Source organism: Sinocyclocheilus rhinocerous, unplaced genomic scaffold (genome assembly GCF_001515625.1).
Source record: "Sinocyclocheilus rhinocerous isolate Xijiao unplaced genomic scaffold, SAMN03320098_v1.1 scaffold1561, whole genome shotgun sequence".
Classification (NCBI taxonomy): Eukaryota; Metazoa; Chordata; class Actinopteri; order Cypriniformes; family Cyprinidae; genus Sinocyclocheilus; species Sinocyclocheilus rhinocerous.
In genome coordinates, this window is record NW_015652263.1 from 652590 (window position 1) to 679058 (window position 26469).

Consider the following 26469-nt stretch of genomic DNA (forward strand, 5'->3'; position numbering starts at 1 on the left):
ACATTTTTGTTTAACATAACACTAGAAATGTTGTTAACATTGTCTCAGGGGTTCTGTCCACCAGTGGACACCGTTGGAAGGAGATGCGCAGGTTCACTCTTATGACGCTGAAGAACTTTGGAATGGGCCGCAGGAGCATCGAGGAACGGGTCAGGGAGGAGGCTGAGAAACTTGTGGAAATGTTTAAAAATGTAAAGGTAAAATCATTTAATATTCTTTGCATGTCCTCTTTTATATTCGACTTATCAGTTGACATAAACTGAAAACTCTTGACCTTAGTACCTTGATCTTATGTTATTTTCTCTTCAAAGGCTCTGCTTTCAGCCCTGCAGACATGCTGTCTAATACCGTGGCCAATGTGATCTGCAGCATTGTCTTTGGGCAAAGGTTTGAATTTGAGGATCAAGTTTAAGTTTCTCCTTCAGACAGTAAATTCTGTCTTCACTGTCCTCAGTAGCCCTATTGGACAGGTATTGTACTCCAAGAAGTTTTAATTTTCATGTATATTTTGTACACACTCTTAAAAATAAAGGTTAAGAGTGTTTTTCCCCAAAATAACCTTCCCATGAACAGTTCTTAGAAAACCCTTTTTTCACTATAAAGAACCTTTTGTGGAATGGAACTTTTTAGAGTGTAGTAAAACAAATATGAGTGAATTTGTTTAGCCAAATCTGAATTAAATTTGTTATAATATTTTGGTTTTGTAAGTCATCTGAATATTTCATGCATAAATAGCTTTATTTTCTTTCTTTATAGATCTATAATGTATTTCCTAAGCTAGTCAGCCTCTTTCCTGGTAAACATCACCTGCTGTTTAGAGACGTAGACAAGGCCAGAGAGTACTGTAAACTTCAGGCCAAGGCACGGATAAATAATGTGGACCCCTCGTGCCCACAGGACTTGATGCCTTTGTGCTAAAAATTCAAGAGGTAAAAATAAATGGAAACATACAGGTGCATCTCAATAAATTAGAATGTCGTGGAAAAGTTAATTTATTTCAGTAATTCAACTCAAATTGTGATAAATTCAGTGCACACAGACTGAAGTAGTTTAAGTCTTTGGTTCTTTTAATTGTGATGATTAACTTTTCCACGACATTCTAATTTATTGAGATGCACCTGTATTTATCCTTTTTCCAGACAACAAACAGGCCCATTTAAATATTTGCTCATATTCTGCTTTTGAGATTCTGTGATTTTAGTATTAATTATTAATCACAGGAGAAATACAATCCTGACACAGAATATCATTTTGACAATTTGATTTCTCTGGTATGGAACTTGTTCAGTGCCGGCACAGAAACCACTTCATCCACCGTCAGACACGCTTTGCTTCTGATGATGAAGCACCCAGACGTTCAAGGTGAGATCAAACAAATGTCTTCTCTTTCCAAGCCTATTTTTACTTTCACTTGTTCTGTACAGAGCGTGTTCAGAAGGAAATTGATGAGGTGGTAGGACGAGACCGTTGGTCCTCAGTAGAGGACAGACAAAACCTGCCGTATACAGATGCGGTAATCCACGAGATTCAGCGCAATATGGATCTCGCCCCCATCGCTGTCCCGCACAAGATGATGTGTAACACTGAATACAATGGTTATGTCATTCCTAAAGTATTCTTCTTATGTATTTACATGATCTTTATTAATTATGTATTATTATTTATGTTTGTCTATTTGTTATATAAACTTTTTTTTCTAGGGGGTCATGGTTTTCCCACTGCTATCCTCTGTGCTTATAGACCCGAAAATGTGGAAGAACCCAAATTGCTTTGATCCAGAGAACTTCTTGGATGCAGATGGCCGATTTCAGAAAAACGATGCATTTGTTGTATTTGGCATGGGTGCGTTTAGAACTTCATTGTGCATATTAGATCATAAAAATGTTGTGCTTTATATGAAAACTAACCCTTAGGGGTGGGCGATATACCGGTAGAAATTTGTCAACCAGTAGAGTTTTTCGACTATCATCTCTATCGCCGTTACATGCCCATGTGACTTTGCTGTGCTATTTGATAACGAAAATTTTTTAAGCATTGCGGTTTAAAAACAAGTGAATTTAATAGTAAGAGAACTAATTTCACTATAAGCGTGTGCTGTCAGAGAGGTGCGTGCATGTGAGTGAGGGAGTATTGAACAGTTATTTTTGCCACTTCATAGGCTTTGAACAGTTAAATATACACACATTTTGAACGTGTCAAAATGCCGTCATTTGCAAGTATCTTTATAAACACAGTAATTTAGGTCTTAAGTGAAAGCAAACAGCTGAGAAAGAAAACACATGTGTAACAGTATATTGGATCCAGGCAGCTTTTAAAGTGACAGCAGTCTAATATTCCTCCTGTCTGTCATTCATGTTAATCAAACAACAAAAGAGAGAAAATCTCACTGCTTTGGACTAAATCACTTTTTTAACTTTAATAATAAGAAATATATATTTACTTTACACAGTGAAGAATATGCAGTTTTTTTATACATTCAATTACTTTTTACAATATGTGGCATTTCTTGTTTATTTTTTACTGTAGTTTTTTTGTCCTATTGCTTGTAATTAGTTTCTTACTCTTATTTAATTGCGGACTGTTTATATGTCTTCAGTGAGCTTGAGGTTTTTATTTTATACTTTTTTAAAAAATTTAGGCTATTATTAGTTTTTTTGTGATTTTGACACTGGTGACAAGAATTATGAAATTTCTATGGTATCAAAAAATGTGATATCATAAAGACCTTATTTAAAGCAAAAATAACTATATTGTGATATATATCACTACCATGAAATAAAATTACTCATATCGTGATATAACATTTTGGCCATATCGCCCACCCTAGAAGCCCGTTTTAGCCATGGAATTAAAAAAGGTAATTGCAACTTTTTCTTCAGAATTGCAGAATATAAACACAGAATTCTGACTTTTTCTTGCAATTCCAAGTTTACATCTCACAATTCTGTTTTTTTGTTTCCAAAAAGCAAAGTAATTGTGACTTTTTGTCCCCAAATTTTTTTTTTAATTTTGTGATTTTCGGTGGAAGAAACGGGATTCCATAGAAAACTGAATAATTATGTTTCTCACTGTTTTAATACTAGGACAAAAATAACCATGTTAAATCAGTTAATCCTTTAAAGGGCAAATCACAGACAATAAAATGGCTGATACATGGAGAATAATTTCTGTCTGCTCTCTTGACAGGCAAGCGTGCGTGTCTTGGTGAGGCTCTGGCTCGTATAGAGCTCTTTAACTTCTTCATTTCCCTCCTTCAGCACTTCACCTTCAAAGCCACAGTGCCACTAGAGGAACTCGACACAACACCAACAAAGTGCAGTTTTGGCCGCATGCCCCGCACATACGACTGCTATGCCATTCCTAGGAAATAGAGGAACATGCCCAAAATGAACAAAGAAAACATTCATCGTATTCTCATTTCAGTTTGATGCTTTAATGGAAATAAATATGTCCAAAATGATATTATTGCACAAGTGTGTGTGTGTTTTTTTGTGGCAAATACAACATTTTAGCATACACTTTCCTGTCCTCAAGGAGTCTAGCCTGTTAACCCACTTTTTGCAGTGTGCGTGGATCTGAAACACAATATTAGGTGTCCTAACATGACATTTGTGGAATGTTTTGAAGGACATAAATGACTATTTTAAAAGTCAAACGATATTGGCACTTCTAACAACTGTTTAACATTTAAGTCGGCACAGTGCTTTTATTTTTTCACACTTAAGTGCCATTCACACAGAATTCATATTTGCATTTAAAAACAAGATGAGAATGAGAAAAAAAGCCCAGATTTTTCCCATTTCACTGCCCTGCATCTCACGTTTTAAACTCTGTTCTCTGTGAACGGTACCTTATTCTGTAATATGTAGATGATTACTGGGCAAAACATGAGTGAAAGACGTGTGATAAATAACTACGTACTGTATGTTTAACAACAGTGGCTTCATGAGACCTAGACAAACCTTACCACATTACAACAAAGACATCCTACCAATATTTTTGACAAATTCATGCATGACCACAGACTCTTAGCACCCGGTTAATGCCATTCAAATGTGATAAAAGATTTCTTCAGGAGACGAACACAACTCTACAACACATCTGTGCAGTTCTCACTGCATCCACTAGGTGGCTTTAGTTGTCAACGGAGCCGTGGAATAACCTCAACTCTTTGTGAAACCACCTCCACTTAATGGATACAATTGAATTTAGATACAACATAATCTATTGTCTAAATCACAGTGAAAGCTCAGGTACAATATAGATATCACTATTATTACTGCACTCTTCTATCCATGTTGACAGAAAAAGAATGTCCAGGCGAAGTAACAAATAAAGAAGGCGTACAGTATAAGAATTGATCTCAGTCCTTAGTGAGTGGTTCAAAAATGAGGGCATACTCTGATTTAAACCGTCATAAAGTTTTGGAAACAAACAGTTTCTATGTTTAATATTGTTGTTACTGTTGCCTATTAACTAAAATACCTAGTAATCCGCTTTAAACTCTATTGTAGACATACAGTTCACAGTTGGGTTCTGTCATGGCACTAAATGAAAGGAGATTAGGCCATCGAGTGGAATGCAGAAGCATAAAAAAGGAATTAGATTTCCTGCTGTTTAAGAGAACGCCTAGAGCACGCCATCCTGGTTGAGCGGGTTACATAAGAGCCGTATAAAACCTTCATATTAGATATTTAACACCTCCAGAGGCACAATATCAAATCAGGGCGAGGATGTGACAATGTCAGGGGAACTGAAGTCTAGTACTGATTTGCTGTTCATGGACAAAAAAAAAGTTAATTATTGGTGCCTATACTGTATGTACATACAATCTCCCCAAAAAGTATTTGGGCTCTTAAACTGCACAAAAAATGAAACACTTTGAATTAAATAACAAAATGTAAAACCAAGTGGCATCTGCAGTTATGATATACTACCATTCAACATTTTTTCAAAGTTCTAAAATGCTCACAGAAGCTGAATTTTTTATTCATAAATAGAGTAAAAGCATTAAATTTGTAAAATATTATCACAATTAAAATACCCGTTTCATATTTGAATATATTTTAAAAAGTAATTTATTCCTGTGATGGTAAAGCTGAATTTTCAGCATAATTACCCCAGTCTTCAGTGTCACATTGTCCTTCAGAAATCATTCTAATATCCATTTCTTATCATTATCTATGTTGAAAACTGCAGTTCTGCTTAATATTAGAAACTGTGCTTTTTCAGCATGCTATGATGAATAGGAAGTTCAAAAGATAAGTATTTATTTGAAACAGCAATCTTTTGTAACTTCGTAAAAGTCACTTTTGATCAATTTAATGTATTCTTGCTGAATGAAAGTAGTAATTTCTTACAAATCTTACTGACCTCAAATTCTTAAATGGTATTGGATATGTGGCTTAAGGGTCCAAAAATGTTTTGGGGTTAACATACTGATGGCTATTTGGTGATTTTCCAGGCTAGGTGATGTTTGTGTGTCTTACCTGTGGACTTTGAACAGATAATCCTCATGCAATCAAAAATATAAATGACTTTGTGGTAAAGTAGGCAGTCTTTGAGTTGATCCACAATGTTGGCACATAACAGAATGAATCTAGAGTCCAAAATGAGGTATAGTGGTAAACCAGAAAAACACAAATAAAGAGGGTTGTCAGGCGTAATGTGAGAAACGTGATGTAGTAATATCCTTTTGATAGTTAAAAACAATGAGACACTCCATGATATCTGGCTTTGTTTGTCCAGTCCACATGGTTCAACAGTAGTTCTCAGAAAACGTCACTGCTCCCTCTCCGGCGCAGTGGGGTAATGCTGGCACATCCAGCCCGTTCAGAACCTGCTTTCGGGCAGAGATGTAGCAGTACGCCTTGCCTTTCTTTGCTCCGGGATGGTAGTGATGCTGAACAGCCAGTTGGGTGTTTGTGGGCGTTGGGTCCGAGGACAGTTGGCTGCCACTGTCCAGAGGGCAGTCTGGAGAGCAGGCTGGGTCGTGGTGACACCGAGGACCTGCACCTCCCTGCTGTGTGTTGCTACCTGTATTACGTTGGTCCTCCAAAATGCTTATGCCCAATTTCCATCGCTGCCATTTCTTTTTGATTTCTGACTGTACCTGGAATCAAAGACAGGATATATCAGGGTTATTCTAAACTAAAATCATAAAAAAACAATACTAAATAAATAAAATATTCAATATAAATAAATAAAAAATAAAATATTAAAACATTATTCCTTTAGTTTGTTGAAGTACTAAAATAACTAAAGCTAAATAAACTACAACTAAACTAAAACGTAATACAAACTATATAGACAGATTATTGCAATTTAAAATAAGGGGTTTCTATAATTAATATACTTTAAAATATTATTTATTTCTATTTTCATCAGTCATCACTACATTCTCCAGTCTTCAGTGTCACATGATCCTTCAGAAATTATTTATCATTAAAAACAGTTGTAGCTTAATCTTTTTTGGAACCTATGATACTTTTTCAGGATTTTTTGATGAATAAAAAGCATACAGCATTTATTACAAAAAGAAATAGAAATATAAAATTAGAAATATTTTCTAACAACAGAAGTCTTCGCTATCACTTTTTATCAATTCAACACATCCTTGCTGAATAAAAGTATTAACATATTTAAAAAAAATAAAAAAACAAAAAAAATTTCAGGTTCCAAAAAATATTATGCACCACAACTCTTTCCATCATTGATAATAATTCAGCATATTATAACAAAATGCATGTTATTGTTTATATAGTACTCACCTGAATAAGATATTTCACATAAAATATGTTTACATATAGTCCACAACAGAAAATAATAGTTGAATTTATAAAAATGACCCCGTTTCAAAATTTTACATCCCCTTGATTCTTAATATTGTGTTGTTACCTGAATGATCCACAGCGGTGTTTTTTTGTTTAGTGATAGTTGTTCATGAGTCCCTTGTTTGTTCTGAACAGTTAAACTGCCTGCTGTTCTTCAGAAAAATCCTTCAGGTCCCAAAAATTCTTTGGTTTTCCAGCATTTTTATGTATTTGAACCCTTTCCAACAATGACTGTATGATTTTGAGATCCATCTTTTCACACTGAGGACAACTGAGGGACTCATATGCAACTATTACAGAAGGTTCAAACGCTCACTGATGCTCCAGAAGGAAAAACCATGCATTAAGAGCCGGTGCCCTTCAGAAGCTACAGAAGATACTTACATGTTTCCCAGAAGACAAAATAAGTTAAATTTAACCTGATATTAATATTATAGATATTAAAGACTCTTAATGCATCGTTTTTCTTCTGGAGCATCAGTGAGCGTTTGAACCTTCTGTAATAGCTGTAACTCAGTTGTCTTCAGTGTGAAAAGATTGTCTCTTAAAATCATACAGTCATTGTTGGAAAGGGTTCAAACACACAAAAATGCTGGAAAACAAAAGAATTTGTGGGACCTGAAGGATTTACAGAAGGTGTATGTATACTTTTGACTTCAACACATATATATATATATATATATAGAGGCGTCATGCCCATTCAAAGTGAGGGTGCACGTGCCCCCTCAGATTTCTGAGCCAAGTGAATTTTAAAATGCAGCTTCCAAAAGACAAAAAATAGCAGAATAATATTTTTTATATTTGATACAATCACACCGGTGTGATTAGATCGTTCAGTGCGCCACAGCATCAGCTGCTAAATTCATGTCTGGCTGGCGCTGAGCCAGAGACAGACGCGTTTGTACAGCGCTGCATTATAACCAATCACATACGATTCTGTTGAGCTTATGAATGCAATGGCCAATCAGAGGCATTCAGATGAGTCATCGCTGAAACGCGGTGTTTTGTTCACTTGCTCGCTGACTCAGGTAACAACACAATATTAAGAATCAAGGGGATGTGCAACAAAGTGCAGATGTGCGTACGAATGCAAGTAAGATATTCATTTCACAGTGTAAACAGCTTCAGTGATTTTAATGGGAGTTTTTGAGAATGTCTGAACTCTGGCTAGACTGAATGAAAATGTTCTTTGCTCTCTGTAAAATGAAAGTATTATAATTAGTAACTTACAATATTGTTATTAAATTCACATTAAATACAAAGTCAGTCGTATTAAAAATATTTTATGGCATGACACCCATACGTGTAGTTAATAGATTACACTATTAGTCCCCATCAGCCCCATCAGCATTTATTGATCAAATAACAATCTATAAAGGTGCAAAATGCATTTACTAACAAATATTTGAGAATCGAGATATTTCCTGGTATAGTTAACACGTTTGGAAATGTTTTGAATAAAAAGGAAAAAAAATAAATAAAACATAAGCCTATATCAGTTATACAGTGCTATCGTGGCTACTGTGTCACATGACAAGCATGACCCCGCCCCCACGTGCCCCCTCAAAAATCATGAGTGCATGACGCCCCTGTATACATATATATATATAATTTAAACATAATTAAAATTTGTTTAAAATTATGTATACTTAAAAATAATAGATGAATAATTACAATAGATTCCTCTTACCTCTTTATTGACAAAGCAGTATAATATGGCCACCAGAAAACCCTGTGGGGCAACAGGAACTGTTGTGTCAAAATGCATTAATTGTAAGGACATTCACTACATTCTAATAGCGTATGGTAAACAAAAAAGTAAGCACACTGTATGAACTAGGCCATGTTGTGACACGGTCTGTCTCTCTTGATTCCCTTAGTTGTACCTGAAAAGAATTGAAGAAGAGTTCAAAGAACAGGTTGACATTGCGAAGCAGGCCCTCAGTCTGTTCCTCTGCCATCACAGCAAACACCACCTCATGAATCCCTAACAGGGGGATGAGGGTCAGCGTGGACTTGGCTAACCTGAGGGACCAAGAATATGAAAGACTCAGATTATTCAAAACACAATCCAGCCCATTTCACCTCAAAATGTCATCAACTTTTCTTTAAAACCAAATTTAATATCAGGTGAAGGGTTTATTTCTTTTTTTTTTTTTTTTTTTAGAAAGAATGTGTTTTTTATATTAATTCTTTCAAATAAAAAAACCTAAAAAAAAAAAATCTAAATCTTTTAGGGTTTTTAAAAGTTTTAAGGGAGATTTCACAGGCAGATTAAGTGACAACAGTGAGGCACTGTGGTTAAATCAAGAATCTAACTGGCCTCTATCATTGTTACCAATGTATTGTCAGATTTCAATCCACATTTTATTCCATTACGCATAAACAGGATATAAGCTTGAAGGCTAGAAATATAGTCTCTGGTGAGAAAAAAAAGCTCCTTAAAATGCATGCTACCCTCAAGGCTGACATTTGAAGAAGAGAATGAAAGATTTCCTTTAAAAAAGGTTGAAACATCAAAAGCTTGCTATAGGGCACTTTGTCACACATTTCCATTTTATGTAACATGGATGAATTCATACACAGACATTTTGCAAACACCAATAGATTAAGTAAATCTGAAAAAGAAACAGACAGATACTGATGAAAATAATATAAATTCATTTGTCGAAAACAGTCATATTCTTACCTAAATTTATAATCTGTATATCTCATCTGATGTGCTTTTAATTTGGAGACGAGGATCTGAATAATCCTTATAAATATAAAAAAGTTCACCTGCAAAACATGGTCATAATTCTTTTTAAATATAAATAGTTACACATAGAAAGTTCAGTGTAAAGATACACAAGACTTCTCATCCTGTGTAATGAAGGAAAATGCATAAATTATTCCAGTGTGGCGGATCGGTGGCCACAATCATTTCAGAGTGCACTAAAACAGTTCCTCAACACAATCCTCAAGAATGCTCCAGACTAATGAGTCATCCATGTATAATACATGAACGAGAGTATATTTAACTGGTTATTCATACGCTGCGTTCCAGACAACTCGGAACTTGGAATTCTCCGATCTCTCACTCAAAAATAACCACTGGAACAAAGTCGGGGCAGATCCACATTGATGCTCCATTGGTTGAATTCCACGTTCTGAGTTATCTGTAAGCATATGTGAGTGACTATCAATACAGTCAGAGAATAAATTCAAATTTAAGACAAATTGAGGTAAAGACTCACTAAAATCGCCAAAAGGATTGGCGTTCGGATGATCCACCAATATGCCATATTTTCGTTGATCTCCCAGCACCTTGAGAAATATGCAGGCACATTTGTAATGCTTAAGCAAAGCTGCTCTTAATCTTTAACCAAATGAAAGAAAGCTGTTGCATCAAGACTTTTGGCACATCTTACCTGGTGTTCTCATAAAGGTAACGAACAACTATCCAAGGCACCACAAAGAGCACAGGTGTTCCTGTTAGGAAAAAAAATAGATGAAATACAAAACAGCACAGCAAGATGAAAATATCTGTATTTAATTAAATATTTCACATGCTAATATTTTAAATTAGAATATTATCATATTTTAATTGATTAAGTTTTACGCTCTCATTTTCATGATAATTGTTCCAAAAAAAACAAAAAAAAAGGAGTATGCATATTACACACCCCAGCCTATGAAGAGGTATACACAGAAGTAGCTGTTCTCTGAGAAGACCATCACCACCAGCAGGTTGTGAAGATATAGACCTTCTACCAGTAGCCAATAATAGTTTGCCCCAACACAGTACTGCATCAAAACCTGAGCCACACGGCAGCCTGACATCACCTGTGGGAGTTTAATGGAGGTTTACTCAGAGCTGGGTAGTAACTGATTAAATGTAATCTGGATTGTGTAATCAGATTCCAAAAATCAAGTACTTGTAATTAGAGTATATTACATTTTATATTGCTCATAATCAGATTACAGTCACTTTAAATGGATTACATGATTACATATTATTCACAATGGCAGCAAATCATTCTTAATTTATTAAGAAAGCACCTCTCAAGCAATTAGACCATGTATGAAACAAATATTTTTGTTAGCCAAACCACGTTGACATGTAATATTTACATGAAATATCTCTGAAGATATTTCACATTTGCATGTTTACAGTTTGATGTTGCTTAGTGGTCACACTGACAGTCAGTGTAAACAAATATTTATATTTTTAGTGTTCAAGGGTTTAAATAATTTATTTTACATTTTTATGATTGAATTGATTATTAGCTTTTTATCAACTCACAAACCCCCTGCAGTGCTTACATTAAGACCAGTTTAGGGAAACCCTGGTATAATGTAATGTCTAATGCATTTTATGATGTTGGTATGAAAACATTTTCTTTCTCTTTGCTTTTTTACTGTATATCAATATGGTATGTTTAATGGTAAGTTTAAAACAAGTTAGTTAAAAAGTAATCTAAAAAGAAGTCAGAAAATATTACCTAAAATGAGTAACCTAGATTACATTACTAACTACAGTTTTCATCATGTAATCTGTAATCAGTAACGGACTACAATTTGTAAGTAATCCACCCAGCTCTGGGTTTACTGTACCAAACCATGTATTTTAATAGTTTTTTAGCAGGGGCGTTTTCTCCGAGGCAGCAAAATTGTAAAATAATCCACAGTGCAAAGATAAAACAACACAGATATTATAATATATAACATTAAAAAGTGTATAAATCACTTGTTTTTTAAAACGACACTGTCCAACAGCAACACCAGCATAAAACGGTAAGACAGGAGGCAGTGTCTCTCTTGCCTCCCCTGAGCCCACTGAGTTTTAACACATCCCCTAAAGTGTGCGGTGGGTTTCGTGGAGGGTAATTGGGAACGAATAGGGAAAAGTCCCATAAGAGAAGGCAATGCCTCCAATATGCTTTAATTGATCACGCTGTTAATGCGATAAATTTCGCCTAATTTTTATGCACATTCTGCATCCACAAATCTGAATTAATAAATAATTCTGTTAATGGGAAAACCAATAAAAAAGTGTGCATGTACAACTGTCACACTTAGATAACTTCCTTTGTCACGTCAAAATCAAAGTTGAAAGGACTTGAAAACATGACTTATAAGCTGATCTGTGACCAGTGTTTACCAAATTTTGATGACTGATGATAAGAGAATAAGTTGACTATTAAAGAGAACAGCTGAAGATCAGTTCACAAATAAAATATACATGAAATCTGAAATTTGTTATTGCATTCTTATAGTTTTTCTTTTGGAATAAATAATGCTTACAAAACAATAAACTTGAGGAGATTTATACTTGGTTTTAATGAAAAGAACATACTTTAATGCAAAAATACAAAATAGAAGTAATGTTTCATTTATTTAAATATCAAAATTTGTCAACATTAAGTGTAACTGGAACATGAATTTACACTTGTCTAAAAAAAACCCTGAGGAACTGTCTCCCCATTTCAGAACAGCACCGTTTTTTTTAGTAAAGTTTTGCAATGCATAAGAACACACTCAAGCGAGTATGTGTAGAGTCACTGTATTTCTGCTTACCTGGTCACTCAGAACGATCGAAACATCTTTGTTGTCCCTGAACTCAGGAGCGTCTTTCATGAGAAGTGCGTCTCTCGTGAGGATGGACACAGCTCGCAGGATGAAAGAGGCAAACAGATTGGTGTGGATGTAATTACGTGTGCAGCGGAGCTTCCTGCAATATTACAAAGACCACATTGAAACTCATGAAATTCCTTTTATTCATGGAGATCTGAAACTGCAATTCTGCTGCTAAGCTAATGACCTCATGTTAAAGTGTTAAAGCACAAAATGACTATACATCCTCAGGGAAATCACACATTCATTACTGCATGCTGCATATGTAGGGCTGCACAATTAATTGAGATGAAATCTTAATTATGATATGGACTTGTGTGATCATCAAACCTTAAGGTTCAGTGAACGAATTAGGCTTGGAATATTATGATATAATATGATTTTTGGCCAACTCCTTTAGATCTACTGTGAGGGTTGTTTCATTTTCTCTTCTGCGTGCCATTTTCTACTTGTCTTTCTGAAGAAAAGCTGTCACCCACCTGAATAGGAGAAGTATAACAAGGGCTAAAGACAGGCTGGCCAGGGATAGAGAGTAGCCAACTGTGTACATCACCCTGAAATAGGCCAAGATCATCATCTGATTCTCCTGTGAAGACAGTGAGCAAAAGAATAGCACTATACAGACATAAGTCATTTTAATTCATGTGACTGCTCTGCAAGAAGAACCTTCTCAGACGTCTTGCGTGGGACATGAAGGCAAAGCTTCAGAGCCCCGAGTAATTCATTCTTAGAGACTTTCAGACATTTTTCTAACTCTGTCATACTGACAGCCATTGAAAGCCTCAGGCGAAGAGTAATGATAGCTTTATATTCATGGATCACACTAGTGAGTAATAGCCTATAACTCTGGAAAATAACTCTGCGAGCAGGAGATAAAGTCTGCTGTGCCAATAAGAAATGAGTGCAGAGCTCTGCAAATGACACTAGTGTGGCTGCTTTCCAAGTGCTTTGGTTCGTGAAATTACAGAACTGCATAAAATTCATGCAGCTTGCTTCATATTTTACATAAATCCTCTATGCATCACAATCTAAATTGTTACATTCATTTCTTGGCTTCTTTCAGTGGACATTTTTTGTAGTCGTTTTGAACAATGGCATGAACTTGCGCCTGACAGGGCACTGAAGAATTCGGATTTTAAGAAATGATAATTGACTTTATATAATAATCTGGTAGGGCAGGAGGTTAAAATGGAATTTTAATTTGAACTTGAACAACAGGAAGTGGAATTTACTGAATTGCAACTTGAATTCAACAAAGCCAAACAACTAATTTCACTGTTTTAACATAGCATGAATAATTACATAATTAGCGTGACTAATTATGCCTATTTATTTCACAATATTTTTAGATATGTTTATCAACTGATTAGTCATATTTCTCTAAACTAAGCTCTCTAACTGTCAAAAAAATTACAGTACCACTAAAGGAGGTCTACCAAAACTTTATTTGTCATATCCTTTTTCAAAATGCTAAAAGGAAATTAATGCTTTTATTCAGCAATATGCATTAAATTGATCAAAAGTGACAGCAGACATTTATTATGCTCCAAAGATTTCTATTTCGAACAAATGCTGTTCTTTTGAATTTTCTATTCATCAAAGAATCTTGAAAATTATGATTTTCCACAAAAATATATTTAGCAGAACAGCTGTTTTCTTATAATGAAAACCTTACATACAGTACATAGAAAAAAAATACAATCTACTAAAATCTATTAGTGGTCTTCAGAACCACTGATAAACCATATACACCTCTTTTTAGGTTTCTTTCTCATTTTACACACCATTTAATGCTCTGTTTGGGGTCACTTCACCTGTTTCTCCTGGTTGTCATCTGCATTGCATTGTGAGTGGTCTCTCCATGTGCGGCTGTCGTTGACGGTGAGCCACTGGCCATCTGGACCACATTCCCGCGACACAAACCCATTACGCACTACAGAGGACAGTAACAGACAACAGCTTTCAAACATGTCTAATATTTGAGAGTCCACTATGAACCTTTTTATTAATTCAGTCCCGACTGAACACAGTCACATAAATTATAACCAACGGCATAATTCATAATGTGCTAACAAAAACACCATTATTGCTCATTCTTATGGTTAGCATGTTCTAAAAGAATGCAACACTCTCTGAAAAAAGGTACAAAACTGTCACTGAAGCAGTACCCTTTCAAAATACTAATACTAAAAGTACTGTATTTAGTGCTTGTACTAATGTACCAAAATACTACTATGCACACTTTAGGTACAAAATGACAGTATGTACCTCTAATATGTACCATTTAGGGGTAAATAAGGTACAAAGATGTACCTTTTAGCTTTTGTACCTTAGGGTACCACCTCAGTTTGTATCTTTGTATTATGAGGGTGTATGGTTTTTACCTGGCAGAAAATAAAATGGCAATAAGAACAGCTTAGAAACTACATATAAATGTCCTGATACCCACTCACAACACCCTAGGATTATACAGGTTTTGCATGATTCATACAGAAAAACCCATAATTGGATTTAAAGGCACAATATGTAAGATTTTTTTATTAAAATATCCAAAAACCACTAGAACAGTGTTATATATTTTGCTGACTTGTGTACTTACATTATCCCAAATGTTTCGAAGAATGTTTAAATCCAGAGAAATAAGCAATTTTGTACACGAGTCAAAATTCGGGTCGTGTCTATAGTGTCATTGGGTCGCTTGCCAATTCCCTCGATTTTCCGATTTTGTTTTGTAGAAAACATGGAAACACCAAAGATGCTTTAATATGTTGTGTGTTTTAATAGACCGGTGACGAGCGCACAGAGTAGCATAATAACAGAACTTTCAAATGTATCTAGTATGATAAAACAGCGCTGCTTTTTTTCCCCCACATACGCACGACCGGAAGGAGCGGAAGCGGTCGACTGTGGCATAATAAAAGCGCCGCTGCTTTCGAGCCGTGTGTCACGCTCGGTCAGCGGTTTCGTTTCGCTTCGACGGCTTTCAGCCTCACCCTACTACATTAATAAATCATTAGCTCATCCATGAACATGATTTCTGCCCAAGTCTCGTCGCATTGCATCGGCTGTGGGGATGAAGACCACAACTCCCATAATTCCACACTCAGTCACTGCGTCATCAAACTACGCCTTTGTCTCTTTGTTTATTTTGAATACGCGCCCTCCAGCGGCGAAAATTCAAGGGAAAACAAAACTGTTTAGTTACAATATTCTTCAAAATATCATCTTTTACGTTTCACAAGTAAATCTAAGTTTGGAATGACACAAGAGTGAGTGATGTCAATTTTTGGGTAGACTTATCCCTTTAAGCTTTAAGATGTGATTAAATTGGTGAACTGCATGAAATTTGTAAAACATTTTTATTTTTCCATGCCAATAGGCACTATTATTGGCAGCCATACCTTGATCATACCAAGGCAGATACCAGGGGCACGGCACTTTCACAGTTGTGTTGGGAACTCCATCTGTCCAACAAGCGTACATATCAAACATGCTTTTGCAAAACAAACCTAATGGAGAAAATAGACTTAATGTGAATATGACACTGATCCAGACAGGTTCAATACTTCTATATAACTCCTGTCAGAGCTTACATTATATATGAAATTGTATATCTAATTGTCAAATTCCATGTTAGAAGTGTAACGTTATCCTTATTGACACTCCTTAGGCAAGCAAGATTTATATTGCGAGAAAGATTCATGACAAACATTTAGAGTGGTTAGTGAAACATTCCTCTCTGTGTGTTTAAGTCTCTTTATAGACATAGTAAATCTCAACTAGCTGTTTTCCGATGTTGATATAGAAACACACACACACATACACACACACACACAGATGGGATGAGCTAAAGCATACCCGAGGGGGTGGGTTGTGAGCTTATCTTCATGATGCACTCGTTCCGATACCTGTTCCATTCCTGCACTGTGTCCTTCACCGTCTTCCCACTCACACTCTGAAAGACACATATGACAAAATTGCCCTTATTTACTGCTTTGATACATGTTTCTGGTCTTATTGTCCTAAATTCATCACCCTACATGCAAGAAATTCTGACAGTTATTCATGGTTTTTGCCACACTTTTTACAAATAAAGTTTTTTTTTATTGACATTGATGGTTCCGTAAAGAACCTTCAACATCCAAAGAACCTTTTCATTGCATAAAAGGTTCTTTAGATTATTAAAATGTTCTTAACACTAAGAAAAAATGGTTCTTTAAAGAACTGTTCACTGAAAGTTTTTTTGATGAACCCAAAACTGGTTAAGGCATCACTGCAAAAACACTCTTCTGCAACATTTTTTGTCCATTACAATGAAAGACTAAAACCTTCAAGTTCAAAAATGCCAAAAAAGCACTATAAAAGTAACATAAGTAATAGGTATTGCGGGACATGTATTATGGACACGCTTTATGTAAGCACACACACACACACACACACACACAGAGACTTGCTGTCTTTTGCTGTAAAATGTATATGTTGATCAATACCTCAGCTCTGCACAGGACAGCTAGAGTGAGGAGGAAGATGGTGGGGGTGCTCTTCATCACTAAGACAGGTACCAGGGGCCATACATCTTAAAGCTGGGCCCTCGTCCAACCAGAACCAGGGTAGGCCATTCTTTCAGACCTACGTGCCACCAGCTGCACCCTTCGGGATCGAAACACAGCAGAGAATTCTAAGGGAAGCATAGATCTGACAGTTCGAAAAGAATTAACAACCAGATGGCTCCAAGCTCTTGAACCTCCAGTCTCTGCCTATACTTTATGTAGCCTTATTAAATCTTTTGCAATAAAACATTACACATGAAAGTAGCCCATCTGACCCAAACCTGCATTAACTTGACATAAAGGTTTGTCACTTTTTCCTTAGACATGTACATATGTAGTTCATTCTTTCCATAATCCAAACAAGCAATTTGTCAGCCACTTCAGAAACACCAGACCTGCCAGTAAAGAGTAAAGTTCCTTGCACACGGAGTCTGGAGTTTTTGCATGTGTTTTTTTGGGGGTTTTTTCGTATTCGTTATCCTTTCCTATCAAAATGCTTGCTACAGATGCGAAAACGAAGAAAATCGAGCCCGATCCGAATTTGTTTATGACGGACGAAAGTTTTGGAGGCAGTGTGCAAACGTGATTGTTATTTTTTAATGTGCGAAAATTTTGGACGAGAATTTCGGACTCGGTGTGCAAAGACCTTAATTCAACTCAATATTTAAAAACATTAGTTATTTAATAACACTGATAAATGCAATCTTGAACAAATAGTCTGAAGTTTTTGCATGTGTTTTTTTTGGGTTTTTTTCGTATTCGTTATCCTTTCCTATCAAAATGCTTGCTACAGATACGAAAACGAAGAAAATCGAGCCCGATCCGAATTTGTTTATGACGGACGAAAGTTTTGGAGGCAGTGTGCAAACGTGATTGTTATTTTTTAATGTGCGAAAATTTTGGACGAGAATTTCGGACTCGGTGTGCAAAGACCTTTACTTGAGTATCAACTCAAGGTATTATATCAAAAACATGACTTGTTTTATGTTTTATTGAACACTGATAAATGCAATCTTGAACAAATAACAAACGTTTTTTGTTATTTTAGCATTTTAAGCTTATCTAATTAATGTAGAATTTAAAAATAGCATAGAATATCAGACATTTATGAGCAATAAAATTTTTTATATTATTACTTTTCAGACCCTCTCTAAAATCAGAGAAATATGACATTGCGCAAACCAGAAGAACTAAATACACCGAGAAAATTCCCTTGAAATTCACAAAATACAGTGGATTAGAACATGAATTATAGATGAGGAAACCACATAAAAGATTAGTAGTTTTTCTAAAAATAAACACGGCCTTTGTCAAAATTGGGTGACTGAGCCCTTCAGCAGACAACAAAATCCAGACACTGCTGCTAAATCTCAGCTCAATCGATCATGGTTCATGGAGGAAGGTCATTTGAGCTCCTTTCCTGAGAAACAGTTGACTGAAGTCTCTTCAAGCGTGCTCAAAAGGAGGAAACATTTTGCTTAATCCAGATGATGTAAATAAAGGAGTGTCCTGCTAAATCATGTATGATCAGGTTGGTGTTGAATAATTTAGTTGGTTTTGTGTTAAACAGGCTGGAAAGTGCTGAGGGTATAAACAAACCCACACGGTGGACTTAAAGAAGGAAATTCAGGAAGAGGACACCCATGTAATCACTCTGATCACATTGTTAGCGGAATATAAACAGAGTTTACTTCTTCCTCTTAAACTTGTAATTTCAATAATTAAATGAAAAGGGAAAACTTTGACCTTGAGTACAGTCTGTGCTCAAATTCTTAATGCTTGAGTTGTTAATTATGATTATATAATTAGTTATGTAGTTGGTTACATAAACATGAAAACTGGTAATATTTCCTTCAAAGGTTTCCCTAATCGTGGTACAATGAAGTAGTTTTGAACTGGTTTTGTTTCAGTACCCAAATGTTTGGATACTGACCCAATTTAGTACCAAAATTACTGTATTAAAGAGCAACTATTTGAATTTATTATACACATCTTTATACAAAACTATTTGCATCACATTAACAGAATAGATCAAAACGGACAATTTTAGTATTTAAATGACTCTAATATTTCAATAGTGTCATGCTTTTTTGCATAATGTGTTTGGCACAATTCATGATTAACCATGTGTTTTTTTAAGATGAGGGCCAGAGATGAATTTGTGCCAAAATACAGTAATATCAACAACAAAACTTCTCCTCCCTATTAAATCATATTTTGCTTAATTGTTGCATTTTAATTTGATTGCATTTAGCATTGTTTTCCCCAGTCATCTATGGCCCTAGAACTAGATGTTTGAGAAAGCATTCTGAGCATATGTCATCAGCCTTTATTTATGTGACGATTGTGTTGTCATGCTACCATTAAAGTTCTGGGGAGTGGGGAGTGCTGCATTACGCAACAAATTAGCCATGAAGGCCAGAAAGCAATTCTGCAAAGTTTGTATTGCATAACCTTTAAAGTTATTTTGATTAATTCATCGAGTATACTTAACCCAGGATATCCATTTGTGCCCCAGCCAAAAATATAATTACACCAAACCCTGGACAGAGTCAAATGACTCTAAATCACAACAGTTTGCCAACCCTTATGGCACACCAACCGACATTTCACAAGCAACCATTTAAGGATAAGAAAAGAGGTCATTAGACAATGCATCTCTTAAAGGCAAGAGCATTCGCCTGTGTTTTATTCCAGGCATATCAGTTTCCATAAGACAATCAACAGAGCAACACTGCTCAGGCACAACATCACAGAGCTGCTGGAAAACAGTCATCATTTTGGTCAGACAAATCAACTAGGCCCACTGATTAACTGTACATCACAATATGAAAAAAATAACAGAGAATGTAAGTAGACAGTGTAGTCCTTTAGCAAATAAAAAGTCGTTTAGTTTATTATTAATTTACTTACAGTACACTTAATACAGGCACAATCCTCCTGGAGTAACCTGGAGTAAAGTTTCTTAGTCAAAGTCTCAATGATGATATCTCATGACTCCTTGTGGGATTTAAACCAGCAACCATCAGGTTACCAGCCCTGAATCATATTCCACCCCACTTACATTACCGTTCAAAAGCTTGGTTGTCTGTCAGATTGTATTTAAGCTTTTGAAAATCTCATATGCTCACCACGGATGCATTTATTTGATCAATATAAATAAAAAAGGTGATATTGTGAAATATTATTACAGTTTAAAATACCTGTTTACTATTTGAGTATATTTTAAAACATTTATTTCTGTGATGGCAAAGCTGAATTTTCAGCAGTCATTACTCCAGTCTTCAGTGTTACATGAGCCTTCAGAAATCATTCTAATATGAAGAGCTCAGATGCAAAAGCCTCTAAGTACCATTTAAAATGTTCTTCTAAAATGATCATTTTTCTCAGGCTCCTATGTTTATGTTCAGTTATTTCACTTTAACAGCAATGAAAAGAACCTATTCATTGCAATTAAAGTGAAATTACTGAACCCACACAAAGGAGTCTGATAAAAATGCTAATTTTAGAAGAAAATTTCAAACGGCACTTTTGCATTTGAGCTCTTCATATGCTGATTTACTGTTCATAAAACATTTATTATTAAAATATATAAAACAGTTGTGCTGCTTAATATTTCTGAATAAACTTATATTTTTCAGGATTATTTGATGAAATGGTTTCAAAGAACCAAATTTATCTGAAATAAAAATCTTTTGCAACAATGTAAGACCTTGACTGTCACTCTTGATCAATTGAATGCATGCTTGCTAAATAAAATGATTAATTTATTTTAAAAAGTCTTATTGATGCAAACTTTTGAACAGTTTATGACTTAATTTTGTCTGTAAAATAATGACTTTTGGACAGACAGAAATTCCAACATGAAGCTGGTGACATCATGTATTTCATATCAAGTAAAATAATTTGCAATAAGGACCAGACTTTGTCTAATTATGCAAAAATGTCATTAATGTAACCATAGGAAAAAACATGTTTTTTAACTAAATTCTCGTGTTCCAGCAAACAATCAATGCAAGTTAAGGAAAGCATCAGTACATCTTGATTTTTCACATTACTTGAAATTCAACCCAAACTGAATTGGGGATTGGTGACTTATAAGAGGCCTGCCCTTCACTTAAAGCTCTGGCAGAAATAGAAAGTGAAAAGAGAGTTTTGTTGTTTTTTTCTCTCCAGAGTAATAGCTTATGTCTTAGGTGGTCCTGCACTCAGAGACCTTCACACACTATATAGGGCTGTCAAAATGGCTGAAAAACTAAATTCGATTTTTTTACTTAAATATTATCAATATTCAAATTATATTCGAATTTAAAAGGCATAATTTCAGTTAGGGGGGAAAAAAAGCTTTTGGCTTCTCTCCTGAGGCCACAAGAGGGCGCATCGAGCAAAATATTATGCACGTTTCTTCAAAGCATAATAAAATAACACCTTTAAACAAAACAGCATCATGCATGTATGTATAGTTTAATACAAAGCACCGAAAACCAATCACAAAGAGTACTTTCTTCATTTAAAAACTTGAGATGCAGTGGGATGGGGAAAACCGCCATAAAGTCTTGAGACATGTTTTTTTAAAAGTTGAATTTACATTAATTTTACATAGCTTTCTAAACATGCGGCTCTCTTGTGCGAGACGCGAGTGCAACGGTGATAGATGTCCCTCTAGAAAATGCAATAAATATGCATTCTGTGTGAACAGCTTGGTTTCGGTTTTGACGTAAACAACATCTTCCCCGCATTGATTGTTCTCTTTTTCTGCAATATTTTGAATGAACAACGATATACGTCAACAATACTGTATCACTGTGAACAACAATACGTCAAAGTTCACAGTGGTTTGCAAAAGGCATTTTTGCTAGAAATGTAGCTCACCCCGCACAGAATAGACAGCCATTGCTTTAAACCATTGGATAGTTTGATTTAGATGTTGCTTTGTTAGTTTGACAAGCCAAATATAATTCATATAAATCATCAAAGGTCTGTATTGTGTTTGATGGGTGAGTGTTGTTCTCCGCTCAGAGAACTGGAATGCAGAATGGGCATGTTTGGAGATCTATTAAAGCATTGAAACCCAGGACCTCCTGGGTACTAAATTTAATGGCATACACTCTCTGTTCAAAGCAGCTTGTTTAACATTCCTATACTACATCTTTCATAGTGATCTATGAACATTAAAAATGGTTTCCCAAAACCAGCCCAAGAGTTCGAAGGGTCAAAAAGTAAAAACGTGGATATTCCATTAGCTGTATCAGATTATTTATATCTACAGGACTGTAATGCATCCTCTGTGGGCATATGCAGTCCAGCCTTTGTTTGATTCAGAGTGATTCAGAAATATTCAAAATCAAATCAAATATATTTTTAAAGCTGGAACTGACAATAAGTTCCACAAGAATATAATAGTTTGGTGACAGTTTAGTAGGACCAATTCTCACTATTAACTAGGCTAGTTGCTTATTAGCATGCCGATTAATAACATATTGGCTGTTTATTATCACTTATAAAGCACATATTCTCCATGACCATATTCTACATCCCTAATACCTAAATTTAATAACTAACTTATTAACTATTAATAAGCAGCAAATTAGTAGCTTGTTGAGTTGCTTGTTTTAGGAAGCCAAAAACATGTAGAAGAATTCTGAGAGGTCAAAATAAGCATATAGTGAAACCATATTTTGCTTGAAAACAGAGTATGTACCTGTTCTAATCTCATGAGAAAACATAACCTATTTTACATTTCATATGAATGCGTACAACTTTGAAAGAAAAACTAAGAATAAAGGTACATTCTTAAAACTAACTATTAGTGGGGAGTAAGAATATTGCATGAAAACATACGACTGAAATCATACAAATTCATAAAAAGTCACCACCAATTTGCCAAAATGTAAAATAGTTACGAACTGCCATGAGAGTGTGTTGGTAAGAACATAATAGTACCTCCCAAATGTCCAAATTTGTAAACAATATTTCCTATTACAATTCAGACTGTAATACTGCCTTACAAAGGCAAAACACTGACACAGAGAAAATGACTTCAAATTCATTTTTTTTTGTTTTTTTAAATATGCACTTTTACTCTGAATCTGCATTTTTCATTTTTTTGTAGAGCAGAAATCTCCATCTCACAAAATATTAACGTCACTTTTAACTACAAAAACTACACCTTTATTTTCAAGTCTCTCGTTTTCAATGAGAAAATCATGTATTGAATTCCTTTCTGGTACGTTTCTCCAAACAGAGTATTCGGTGGACGTTCAGTGAACCGTGAAACACTGCAATATTCACCCAACATTCAACCCACCACGCTGCACATCCACTCTCTGACGACATGTTTCAAAACAATCATTAACACATCATCTGAAAATAGACAGTCTAGTTAGTTTCTATTTCTGGTAAAAGCAAATGCAAGATACTCCTGAGACCCACAGCTGTAGGAACATTATACTTGTTGTGGTCAGGATCAGCCTGGCGTATCCCAAAGTAGTGAAATACAAAACAAGATGATCAAAATAGCACCATTGTACGATCCAGGAATAAATCAAACACCGATGCCGGTATACAACGGGAAGGCCGTGAACATAAATATTTAAAGACAACCAAAAAAAGTAATGGGTGTAAAACCCTTTGGCACTTGAAAACAGGGTGCATAATCAAATAGGACAGTGCTTTCTTCAGGTCTTACGGCATATTTATGTGTTTCCGGGAACTGCAACAGACAATTCTGCAAGCCAAATCACGGATACAGTTTCTTTCATAGCATCTGTAATTGTTTCCGCTAAGCGTTTCAAATCAAGCATGTAAGGCTGGCAGACAAAACTACTGTATGCATGCCCTAATGAACAACCAGTGATGATTTGAGAGACTAAACTCTTGACTGTGTGAGCATAAAGGACTCAAGGATGGGATTTTATTAGCTGTTTTCACTTTAGAGTGGAAAGTGTTCACATGAACACACACACAGTCCTGTTAATTATAATGATTATGATGAAGTGGTGAAAAACATTAGCACTGTGTATTTTTCTGACCCTACTGTGATGCCAAGACTGTCTCCTTTTAACACTCAGCTCATATGAATGGGTTCATATTTGCCCACAAACAGTGCCAGGAATTACTTCAGTAGGAGAGGAGTATATATTAATATGAAGCATAATAAAATAAAGAAGTTTCTTAGTAAAATCAATAAAGCTCAGACTTTTATCTCAGACTTTCAACAAATCATAATTTCCCACCTCAGTATTGCAATTAGTGCATTGTGTTTATATATTATTTTGTTACTAACCCTAATCATAAAGTGCCACATTATATCACAATTCATTTTCAGTCACTCATTTAAACTTGTTCAATTTTATGTAATAATTCACACATAATTTTAAATTCATATTTTGAAAATATTGTAAAAATTAAAGTAATGAAATGAACAAAAACTTAGGCAGAGATTTTTTTCTATTTAACACAATGCACTTAAATATATGGTGATGAATTGTGAACATATTTTGTACAATAAAACCGAGTGATTATGTTCAGTATCTCTGATTTTTCAGTTAATTACATATAAATAGTTAGCCAGGGGAAACAGATGGCAGCATTTTCTGAGAAACAGCCTGGAATAGGAATAAATATCATGCATGAGCCCAAAATGCCAGTAATAATGTAATTAAATACTAAAGAGGAAAAAGGTAATCTGATTCCTTTGTCCTTTTTTTTTTTGACTGCCTATCACATTACAATTTAGATCAATTCTAACCCTGGTCACGCTCCTCTACATAACTATAACTATAGCTTCACAAACATCAACAACAATACGTTTTACTAGGCTATTTAAAAAAAAAATTTTTTTTTTTAATCATTTCATTTTATTTGTTATAAAATGGTAAGTTGTATGGGTCATTTGTAATGTTGACGTTTTATTAGCATATTTTACTATAATAACAAGTCTGTCTTCCTCAGCTTTTCAGGGTTATCATAAACCACTGTGCTGTGCATGTTGAGATTGCACTAAATATTGCCATGGAGAAAATTTGAGAAAGTGATTAAATTTCCATTTAGGCTACCACACACTGTGGTTCATTTGTTCCTTGACAGAGGCCTATTACACGCGTATTAAAATACACTTTATATATTCCGTCTATGGATAGAACCGGCCAGACAGTACGAGAGAAGTCTTGAGCTCCGCTGTTGAGACATGTTTTGTTTTCTCAAGACTATCCCACGTGCTTTCTTTTCATTGGCACGCCGTTAATTAATTTCAAGCTCTGTGAAACAATGAGTTCAATCAGACTTTAATGCGCGCAACGGTTAATAAAGTTATACAAATAAATATGTTCTAATTAGATATTTATTTTGTACAATAAAACAGAGTGATTTAAAATGGTGTTTAGGCTACATTTGTTAACAAATGTAGCCTAAACACCATTTTAAATGCTGCGCGTGACTAACAACTCCCTTTAACCGCGACTATACACAAAATAGCACATCATCTCGTACCTATTAGGCTATATAAACATCTTTGATTATGGATATAACAATTTCAAACATACTTGCATAGTAAGACTGTTTCTATTAGCTGAGATGTTATTTACTGGTTCCCAGCATCGAGAACAAGAGCACATTTAGTCAAAACGCCAAGCAATGGAAGCTCTTCTGAGATTATTAATCATTCATACTAAATACCACAACACAGACAGAACTCGACTGTTAAAAACTTGTCACATCAAGCATATGGACAACCTAAATTAATTTGCAAGTGAAACGCGTGTCGGTTATGAACCTAACAGCATGAGAAATTCAATTTACCCATATGAAGACATATCACTTAGGTGAAAATCAGAATCGTATTAAATGGCTACAAGCACATAACAGGTATAGTGTATAGACACACAAAACACAAATCAGAATTTCACTAATATGGTAAATATTCACCATCCTACCGTTCAGAGTAACATGTTCTTGAGTAGCAAGAAATGTTCTGTGAATTCCTTTGGTCGTGTTGAAAGGTGCTGTAAACCAGTCTAATTTCCTCCGTAAATGAGAAAAGTTGTTTCGCTCGGCTTCTCGGCAAAATGAATCATTCTGTAAGTCCAAAGTCAGAAGAAATGAATCTGCGCTTCCACACGTCCATCACATAGACAGTCTGAGCGCGCACAACGAAGCGTGTGGACTCACGTCACCTACAAAACGGTGCGAGACAGAAGGATGTTCTTGTCCTTTAAAGGGGCAGGAGCCAAAATTGCGTCACACTTCATGAGAATTGACCTGGAACCTTTATTTTACACACACAAAAAAAACTTTATTTTAAAATTTTACACCATAAACTAAATCGATAACTCCTGGGAAATTAAACCGAATTCATGAAAGGAAAACATAAATGAAACAAAGATGTGGATAAAAATGCGTGGGCTGTAAAATGTTGTTGGTGTTGAAATGTTTGTTTGTATTGTTATAAAACTTTCCTCACATGGGCTGAG

General features: G+C 35.2%; 1 protein-coding gene and 1 pseudogene across 3 annotated transcripts; one reads left to right on the plus strand and one right to left on the minus strand.

The window, feature by feature from the left end:
• LOC107714158 (cytochrome P450 2M1-like) overlaps positions 1-3371 on the plus strand; it is a 6157-nt pseudogene extending 2786 nt beyond the window's left edge.
• LOC107714193 (gastric inhibitory polypeptide receptor-like) lies at positions 3284-26164 on the minus strand. 3 transcript variants are annotated; one of them, XR_001636966.1, is made up of 15 exons: positions 25933-26164; positions 16940-17099; positions 16308-16404; positions 15851-15958; positions 14264-14382; positions 12929-13035; positions 12393-12546; positions 10499-10658; positions 10244-10304; positions 10070-10139; positions 9523-9611; positions 8720-8858; positions 8524-8565; positions 5490-6112; positions 3284-3360 (listed from the first exon to the last, which is right to left on the minus strand). XR_001636966.1 is itself a non-coding variant. In XM_016519961.1 (14 exons), exons 2-14 carry the CDS (start codon positions 16994-16996, stop codon positions 5759-5761), a joined length of 1557 nt encoding a protein of 518 aa, XP_016375447.1. In that variant the 5' UTR covers positions 16997-17099; positions 25933-26164; the 3' UTR covers positions 5330-5758. The 3 variants fall into 3 exon arrangements, 2 of the variants coding, with proteins under 2 accessions (XP_016375447.1, XP_016375448.1); XM_016519961.1 differs by lacking the exon at positions 3284-3360 and having other exon boundaries at positions 5330-6112; XM_016519962.1 differs by lacking the exons at positions 3284-3360; positions 15851-15958 and having other exon boundaries at positions 5331-6112.
• Between the last annotated feature and the right edge of the window lie 305 nt (positions 26165-26469).

Bases quoted from the DNA above. Each gene is read 5' to 3' on its own strand.
- LOC107714193 (XM_016519961.1), bottom strand. From the start codon at position 16,996: ATGAAGAGCACCCCCACCATCTTCCTCCTCACTCTAGCTGTCCTGTGC. The intron at 13,036-14,263 runs GTGAAGTGACCC...CTGTCTTCACAG, and splicing joins ATGACAACCAGGAGAAACAG to GAGAATCAGATGATGATCTT. The intron at 10,305-10,498 runs GTGTGTAATATG...TTTTCCTAACAG, and splicing joins ATACCTCTTCATAGGCTGGG to GAACACCTGTGCTCTTTGTG.